This window comes from Otolemur garnettii, unplaced genomic scaffold (genome assembly GCF_000181295.1).
Source record: "Otolemur garnettii isolate 467f Iridium unplaced genomic scaffold, OtoGar3 scaffold00217, whole genome shotgun sequence".
Classification (NCBI taxonomy): Eukaryota; Metazoa; Chordata; class Mammalia; order Primates; family Galagidae; genus Otolemur; species Otolemur garnettii.
In genome coordinates, this window is record NW_003852612.1 from 2,041,892 (window position 1) to 2,051,903 (window position 10,012).

General features: G+C 40.2%; 1 protein-coding gene across 1 annotated transcript in view; it reads left to right on the top strand.

Moving 5' to 3' along the window:
- The window catches only part of CUNH10orf53 (chromosome unknown C10orf53 homolog), a 17,394-nt gene continuing 7,382 nt past the window's right edge, over positions 1 to 10,012 (top strand). Inside the window, 1 exon segment of the mRNA XM_003801662.1 lies at positions 1 to 97. Within this exon segment, the coding sequence (XP_003801710.1) occupies positions 1 to 97 (97 nt within the window).

Here is a 10,012-nt window from a genome sequence, read left to right on the forward strand (position 1 = left end):
ATGCCGGAGAAGGCGGTGGTCACCTTACGCTATGGGCCGTACAGCGCGGTGGGCCTGTCTGTGGAGCACCGCACCTTCCGTCTGCAGGGCCTACAAGGTGGGCCACCCTGCTGCGTGCGCCCCTGTGCTCCCCCGCCTCCGAGCATCCATGCGCTTTGTGCTCTGGGCCTCCTTCCTCAGTCGCCAACCAAGTGCCACCTCCTCCGGGAAGTCCTTCCAGAGTCCCCACTACCCAGGATGACAGCATCCTCCAGCTTCCACAATTTGGATATAAGAGCGGGCACAAATGAGCTGTAGGCTCACTGAGTATGGAACAGTGTACACAAATTTTCCCAGTAGAAAACATCATATCACCCTGAATTATGAATTGGGAAATTGAGGATCGGGAATATTAGGTGATTTTCACATCTCAAAAGGCTGGAAAACAGCAGCACTGAAATTCTTTTAGTCATTCATGCACCCAACATGAATTGAGCACCTGGTATGTGTCAGACACCTTTCCAGGTATCAAAGACACACTGTGAGAAAATGACGTGTGTCCTGGAAGTGATCTTCTCATTATTGACCACTAAGCCACAGCTGGGCCAAAGCTCTGAGAGTAGAGAGCACCGTGGGAATGTCACTATCGTGCAACCTGTGACTGGCCATAATTAGATAGGAGGAAGAGGTCTGGAAAGGCTCATTTGAGAAAATTACATTTGAGTTGAGCTTTAAAGAAATGAGTAAAAACTAACCATGTAAAGAAAGGAAAGAGCCTTCCAGGAAGAGAGCTTAATGCCTGTAAAGGCTGGAGGCATGTATCTGCAGAACTGAAGGGGGGATACGGCTGGAGAGGTAGACAGAGGCCAGATTTTGCAGAGCCAAGAATAAGTTTTAGGCAGGGAGATGAAAGCCCGGATACCCTGAGAATCACAGACCAGAGGGGGCCACGATTGGGAGCAGGAAAGACAAGTCAAAAGGCTATGGTTGGCATGGTCCGGGGTTGAGATGAGAGTAGCTTCGACCAGGAAAGCCACAAAGGGGTTAAGGGATCAAAGTAAAAACAATGCTTTTCCCTGAGAGGACAGAGGTGGGAGGCAAGGGTGAGCAAAGTGTCACCCAGATCCAGGCAGCATCTGGCTCGAAACAGTGCTGATGGATGGAGGTGTTCTCCACTAAAATTGAAAACACCAAAAATGGACCTCAATTTGGAGGAATATGTTCCATTTTATATACAGACAGTCCCCAACAAATGATTTTTCAACTTTACGATATGTTTATTGGAAGGCAACTCCGTTATAAATGGAGGTACCTCTGGACTTATAGTGGTTGCACTTAGGATTTTTCCGCATTACGATGGGTTTATCAGGGTATTAAATGCATTTTTGACTCACAATATGTTTATTGGGATGTAGCCCCATCGTGAAGTCAAGGAGGATGAGGACAGAAAGAGGATGTAAGAAGGCTCAGAAATATACGAGTCATTGACTTGCAGAGAACATATAGAATGAGAAAAAGCCCAGGACTGAGCACTGATGAAGTCCATTAGATGACCCAAACTGAGACTCTTCCAGGTAAAATGCTGTAGGAATCCAGAGTACACAAAAATCAGTTTTGACCCACCAATCAGGGAAGGCCTCCTGGAGGAGATGGCATTTGAGTTCAAGTTTGAAGGATGGGTAGGATTTCAATTGGCAGAGAATGTTGTCTTCTCTGGGAGAACAGTTGATAAAACTTCCTTTTGTAACTAACTCAGTATTTGAATTTAGCCTATAAGGGCTCCCATAACCAATATCACAGACTAAGGGTTTTAAACAATAGAAATCTGTTTTTTTCACAGTCTGAAGACTAGAATACTCTGATCAAGGTCTAGCAGGGGCGGTTTCTGGTGAGGGTTCTCTTCCTGGCTTGTCCTCACAAAGTGGAGGGTGTAGGGGGAGTGGGCAAGATCTCTGGTGTGTCTTCTTATAAAGACACTAATCTTATCAGATTAGGGCCCCATCCTATGAATTTATTTAACTTTAATTACCTCCTAACGTCCCTATTTCCGATATAATCACATTGGAGGTTAGGGCTTCAACACACATCAGGGGGCACAGCACAGCTGTGCTGTGTGGTGATGCTTAAAATGTTCTGTAGTCTCAGCTAAGGATGCCACCTAAATAAATGCCTTTTCTTTTCTTTCCCCTCTAATGAGCCCCTCCCACTGTCACCTCATAATTCACCTTTAGCTTATGTTCACATTCTTTAAAAATAACAAGGAACTTAGCCTGCTGAGGAACAAAAAAAACCAACCTGCACTCAAGAGATCTCTGAGCCTTCTCACATCCTCTTTCTGTCCCCAGCCTCTTGACCTTTCCTTTCTGTGCCCCAGACTTAGGATATGTGAGCTTCCCTCCTCCACAACCCACTCTGACATTTTCTGTCAATTCAGCTCTTTCTTGGCTTTTTATTTTCACTATTTGTTTTATTGTGGTAAAATATGTATAACAAAATTTGCCATCTTAACCATTTCAAGTGTACAGTTCAATGATTGCAATTACAATTACAGTATTATGGAACCATCACTGTTACCATTTTAAACAGAAATTCTGTACCCATTAAGCAGTAACTCTCCACTCCCCACCCCCAACCCTGGTAACCTCTAATCTACTTCGTGCCTCTATGCATTTGCCCAGACTAGATACATAAGTAGAATCATATAATGTGTGTCCTTTGTGTCTGGCTGGTTTCACTTAGTATATTTTCAAAGTTCATCCATGTGTAGCAGATCTAGTACTCCATTTCTTTTTGTGACTGAAGAATATTCATACACACACACAGAGGGTGCTGGAAAATGTTTACACATTTTAAGAAAGGGAAAACTGTATTAAAATTGTAATACTTAATTCACATTTGACTTCTGCAAATTACAAGAGATAAAAGGTACACTATACAAGATAACAAAGTCTATCAGTATATACTGATAAATTCAGACCTCAATATACATGTATATGTATATCTAAAAATGTCTGACAATTAAGTTCCCAAACTCATCCTAGAAAAAGTGCTACATATCTTGTTGCTGAACATCACTGTGGTCAGCTTTGAAGTCCTCCCCTTGGGAAGCTGTGCACGGACGCCAAGGGCTAGTCTACCCTTCAAAGCAATTTTGAAACTCTTTTTCTGGAAAGGCCACCAGAGCTATCTGTTATATTACCCTTGATGTCTTGAATGCCATCAGAATGTATTCCTTTTAATATTTCCTTTATCTTCCAGTAAGGAAAAATGTCAGTGGGGGCTGGATCAGGTGAGTACAGAGGGTGTTCCAATATAGTTATTTGTTTACTAGCAAAAAATTCCCTTACAGGCAGTGCCATGTGAGCTGGTGCATTGTCGTGATGCAAGAGCCGTGACTTGATGAAAATTTTAGGTTATTTTTGTCTAACTTTTTCACATAGCCTTTTCAACATTTCCAAATAGTAAACTTGGTTAACTGTTTATCCAGTTGATACAAATTCATTATTCGTAATGAATAATCCCTCTGAAATCCAAAGAGGTTAGCAACATTGTTTTGACTCTTGATTTGGACAGATGAAACTTTGTTGGTCATGGAGAATTATGAATTCCATTGTGCACTTTCACACTTGGTTTAAGGTGTGCACCCATATTTCATGGGCATATTTGTGCACCAATGTTTCATCACCAGTGATAACATGGCCCAAAACATTGTCTTGCTTCTCCAAAAGGTCTTGGCAAACTTTGACTCTTTTTTGTTCATTGTTGAGCCCCTTCAAGCCCATTTTTGCACACACTTTACTCATGCCACGATTTTCAGTTAAGACTTTCTTAACTGTTTCTCAATGTTTACTTGGCCTGCTATGCTTCTCACAGTCAACTGATGATTTTGATACACAATGTTTTATCAGTTCAGCTCCTTACTGGCCACCACTGCTTTTCATCAGTGATGCTTTCTCTTTTCTCAGAAAAAAATGTTTAATCCATTTTTACACGTTTTGTACACTGCCATTTTCATCATGGCATTATCCTCATAAACTTGGACTAACATGTTCCCTGATTTTACTTCTACTCTTGCCAAGTTAGCAAGAAATTTAATGTTTGTTTGTTGCTCTAATTCAAGCTCTGACATTCTCATGATGGCACACAAAAATATACAATAATGAACACTACTCGGCAAGACACAAACACAGCTGTGAGACACTGATATACCAAGGTTATGAAACCTTACCAAGTTATTTGTACAGTGCTTCCAATGAAAGTGCATGATGGAAAGTTGGTGACCTTAATTGTCAGACCTCATGTGTGAGTGCATGTGCACACACACATACGCACACGCACACATATCTTTTTAAGAAACAGGAACTCACTGTATTCTGATCTCAGACTCCTGGCATCAAGGGATCCTCCTGATAAATCTCCCAAATTGGGATTATAGGCACAAGCCACTGTGTCCAGCTATATATCCTGAATACTAGTCCCTTATCAGCTAAATGATTTTCTCCCATTCTGTTGATTATCTTTTCACTTTCTTAATAATGTCTTTTGATACACAAAGTTTTTAATTTTTTTTCCTACCCTGGATAGAGCACCATGACATCATCATAGCTCACAGCAACCTCAAACTCTTGGGCTTAAGTGATCCTCCTGCCTCAGCCTCCTGAGTAGCTAGGACTATAGGCATGGAACACAACACCCAGCCAGGTTTTTTTCATTATTAGTAGAGAAGGGGTATCACTCTTGCTCAGGTTGATCTCAAATTCTTGAGCGCAAACAATTCGCCCATTTTGGGTGCCCAGAGTGCTAGGATTACAAGTGTGAGCCACCATGCCCAGCCCAAAATTTTTAATTTTAATGAAGCGCAATTCATCCATTTTTTTCTTGTGTTGCCTATGCTTTACTGTTTAAGAAACAAACCCTTGCCAAATCTAAGATCATACAGATTTACCCCCATGTTTTCTTCTAAGAGTTTTGGAATTTCTAAGTTGTTTTGTGAAACTTCCTTCAAATATAATTTCTAAATTTAGGTCTTTGATTCATTTTGAGTTAATTTTTGTATATAATATAATGTAAGGGCCCAACTTCATTCAAAAAATATTCATGTGGATATTCAATTTTCCCACCACCTTTTGTTAAGAGAGACTGTTCTTTATCTAATAAATGGCTTTGGCATTCCTTTCAAAAATCAATTGGCCTTTCATTCACATTAGTCAGTGTGAAGCATCGTTTCTAGGCTCTCAGTTCTATTCCATTGTTCTGTATGTCTATCTTTATCCCAATAACACATTGTTGTGATTATTGTAGCTTTTTAGAAGGTTTTTTGTTTTGTTTTGTTTCTTGTGAGACAGAGTCTCACTCTGTTGCTCAGACTACAGTGCTGTGGCATCAGTCTAGCTCACAGCAACCTCAAACTCCTAGGCTCAAGCAATCCTCCAGCCTCAGCCTCACAAGTAGCTAGGACTACAGGCACCTGCCACAATGCCAGGCTACTTTTTCTCTTTTTAGTAGAGACAAGGTCTTGCTCTTGCTCAGGCTGGTCTCAAACTCTTTAGCTCAAGCAGTCCTCTATATTAAGGTTTGGAATTAGGGAATGTGAGTCCCCCAACTGTGTTCTTTCTCAAGACTGTGTTCTCTGTGACTTTTGTGGGTCCCATGAAATTTCTTATGAATTTTAGGGAATTCATCTCTGCATTAAATCCATTTGGGCGGTGATAGAGATTGTATTAAACATGCATAATTCTCTTGGTATTATTGTCATCTGAACAATATTAAGTCCTTCAGTCCATGCATACAGGATATATTTTCATTTATTTAGGTCTTCTTTAATTTCTTTTAGCAAATTTTGTAGTTTTCAGTGTGCAAGACTGCATTTCACTGTTTAAGTTTATTCCTAAGTGTTTTATTCTTTTAGATGCTTTTGTAAATGGAATTATTTTCTTTACTACCTTTTCAGATTATTCATTACTGGTCCATAGAATTAAAATTTCTTCTGTGTTTATCTTGCATCCTTCAATTTTGCTGATTATTTTATTAGCACTGACAGGTTTTTGGTTTTTAAGAAACTAGAGTTTTGTGGATATAAGATCATGCCTTCTGCAAATACAGGTGGTTTTACTTCTTCCTTTCCAATTTGGATGCTATTTATTTCTTTTTCTTGACTAATTCCTCTGGCTAGTACTTCTAATACTATGTTGAAGAGACATGGCAAAAGTGGGCATCCTTGCCTTGTTCCTGATCTTAGGGGGAAAACTTTCAGTTGACCCCATCCAATAAATTGAAGAGCTTCCTAGAACTAATATTGAAGTTCTTCTCAAAAGAAGGAATTCTCCTTAAGACTGCAACATAGGGGGCTGCGCCTGTGCCTCAGAAGGGTAGGGCTCTGGCCCCATATGACAGAGGTCACAGGTTCAAACCCAGCCCTGGCCAAAAAAAATAATGTTTACAGAAAGCCAAGAAACAATACCAAGAATTTACTGTTAAAAAAAAAAAAGGCTGGGCTCGGCGCCTATGGCTCAAGTGGCTAAGGCGCAGCCACATACACCTGAGCTGGCGGGTTCGAATCCAGCCCAGGCCCACCAAACAACAATGACGGCTGCAACCAAAAAATAGCCAAGCATTGTGGCAGGTGCCTGTAGTCCCAGCTACTTGGGAGGCAGAGGCAGGAGACTCGCTTGAGCCCAGGAGTTGGAGGTTGCTGTGAGCTGTGACGCCATGGCACCCTACCCAGGGGGACAGCTTGAGACTCTGTCAGAAAGAAAGAAAGAAAGAAAGAAAGAAAGAAAGAAAGAAAGAAAGAAAGAAAGAGACTGCAACATAGGAACTCTACTTATGTCCCCAGCCTGACCTTTGGCCCAATTCCTTAAAATCTCTCTCTGTACACACACACATATATACAGATAGTCCTTGACTTAACAATGGTTGAACTTAATGATTTTTTGATTATCTAATTATGCTTTCAGCTATGTACATTAATGGTGCACACTCAGCCAACCATTCTGTTTTTCACTTTGAGTAAAGTAGTCAATAAATTACATGATATATTCAACACTTTATACAAAATATCCTTTGTATTAGATGATTTTACCCAACTATAAACTGAGTAAGTATAAGTGTTATGAGCACATTTAAAGTACACTAGGCTAAGCTATGGTGTTTCTATTGTTTAAGTATACTAAATACATTTTCAACTTACAATATCTCCAATTTAAAATGGGTTCATTAGGACATGATCTCATAGTAAGTTGTGGATCATCTGTGTGTATATATATACAAATACACAGATCTCCTGTTGGTTCCATTTCTCTGGAGAACTCTAACCAGAACAACAGGTTATGAGGGTATTTTTGTTTGTTTTTTTCCTTTCAGCACTTTTAAAAACACATAAATAAGAATCCCACCAGCTCTGACCTGCATGGCTTCTGATAAGAAATCATCTGCTAATATTATTAAATGTCTCTCGTACATGATGATTCACTTAACTCTCACTGCTTTCAAGATTCTGTCTTTGTGTTTATCTTTTGACAATGTGTCTTAATGTGGATCTCTTTGAGTTTATCCGGCTTAGAGTTAGTTGAGCTTCCTTGATATGTATTTTCATGTCTTTCATCAAATTCAGGAAGTATCAGTCATTTTTTCAAGTATTTTTTCTGCCCCTTTCTCTTTCTTTCCTCTTTTTCCAAAAATTCCATTATGAATACATGGTTATACTTGAAAGTGTCTGCAGATCTCTGGGACTCTGGGACTCTGTTCACTTTTCTTCATTTTTTTCCTTTCTGCTCCTTGGACTGGGCAGTCTCATTTATCCTGTCTTCTAGTTTGCTGATTCTTTCTTTATCCTTACTCAAACCTGGTGTTGAATCTGTCTAGTGAATTTTTTATTGTAGTTACTGTACTTTTCAATTCCAGACCTTGTTTGGTTCCTTTTTAAAATTTCTATCTCTTTAAGGATATTCTCATTTTGTACATACATCATTTATTTTTCTGATTTCTTTTAGTTATTTGTCTTTGGTTCTTTGAGCATTTTGAAGAGAGTTGATTTAACATAAGCCCAATCACTGTCAGGGCTTTCTCAGAGACAGTTCCTGTCAATTAATTTTTTCCCTTGGAAAAAGCCAGTCCGTATTTTCCCATTTCTTTATATGCCTTGTGATTGTTTTTGTTGAAAAGTGGACATCCAGATACTATAGTGTGTTATCTCTGGAAATCATATCTTCCTCTTTCCCCAGATTTTGTGGTTCCTTCTTGCAGGGGGCTCAGTTCGTGGTCAGTGTTTTGAGTAAAATTTCTTCAAATGCCGGGAGCTTTAAAACCAAACAAAACAACTTCTCCCATTCTTTGTGTATTTGCTCTATGTTGAGGTATTCCTTTAACACTCAGCCAGGCTGTTTACAGTTGTGCCTCAGCCTTCAGATCAGCCAGTGGTGAAAGGTTTGGATCTTCACGGTCTTTTCTGAACTTGCATCATCATGTTCTAAGCCTGCCCTTGGCCTTCTGAGTTCCCCAATATACATACATGAATGATTTTGAATGTCCTAATTGCCTAAAGAAATTCTCTCCCCAGATTTGCCTCTTAGGCTTTATGATATCTATTATGTGTTTCAACTTTTTAAAAAAATTTTTTGCCCAGGCAGTTGTAAAGTTCTTTATTTGCCTTACAATGTTTTTAAGCACTGCCCACGTCTTTTCCACCCTGTGTGAGTTCTACATTAGAGAAAGACAAATGCTTTGCTTCAGTACTTCAGGTAGCCCCTATATGGGTTAGAACAGAAAAGCACAAGACTTTGCAAATAAAGTCTGCTCTGTTGCCTCTGGAATCAATAACCAGGGTCCCATATTGGGAACATGGGCACCGTCACTAAGACTGCCCCCCAAGTCAGGGAGAAGGTAGGTAAGGACAAAAGAAAATTCCACAGAGTTCTTCTGCTATTTTAAAGGTGCCTTTTCCTTTATTTTGGTAGCTGCAGACCTTTGACTGTTTTCTAGACTTTTGTCAGAGTTGGTTCTGACAGTTTCTTTTTATTTTATCAGTGTTTCTGTAGAGGGATGGGAGTTTGGAGCTATCCACCCTGCCATCTTGCTGATGTCTGCAGACACTTATAATTACGTTCCTTACTGCTGCTACAGTCAGCATGATGGTAGGAGTTCCATTAGATCATTCACACACTCAAAATTACAGTAAACAGGATGCATAAATGAACATTTTGCTATGATATACATCTTGCAATTTTTGGGGGGACCCCCATCTAGTTTGTCCACAGCTTCTGTCAGTTTTACTTATCACCTCTCCCTGGTCACTTGCCTCCTGCGCCTGTTCCTGGCACAGGTGGCAAGGAGAAGCCATGAGCACAGGTTAAGCTCAAGGCTCTAAAGTCCAACCAACCTGGTTTGAATTGGACTCCACCATTTGGTAGTTTTATGGCCAAAGTCAAAATCAAGTATCTTGACCTTTATGAGCCTCAGATTCCTTGTCATTAACAGGGAAATATGAACCCCTATCTCAATGATATGAGATTCTGATGAGGAGATCCATGCAATAAACACCATGCCTACACTTAGTGGGGGCCACACTACATCAGTTCTTTTTATTCCTGAGGGAGGATCTTTGGGAAGGGAAAGAGGGGGAACCTTGGAGCACATCTAAGGAGCAGCAAGCATTTAGGTCTGGTTGGAGAATGGTGTGCAAACAAGGTTTACCCCTGGCAACAAGGACCCAGCAAAGGTTCTTGAGCTAAAGAATGATAAGACCAGGCATGTGCTTTCAGAGTCCAATTCTGAAAGAAGGGATTTAGGGAAGTGAGGAAGAAACAAACTATTAAGAAATATTGATGGCAATGTGTGGTATAACTCATGTTTGTAATCATAGCACTTTAGGAATTTGAGTCCAGGAGTTCAAGACCAGCCTGAGCAAAAGTAAGACCTCATCTACGCAAAAAGTAGAAAAATCAGCCTGGCATCATGGCACACACCTGTAGCCTGGTTCCTCCCCCTCATTTCTTCTTAGTGCTCACTGGTATCTAACAAAATGTACATTTCCCCT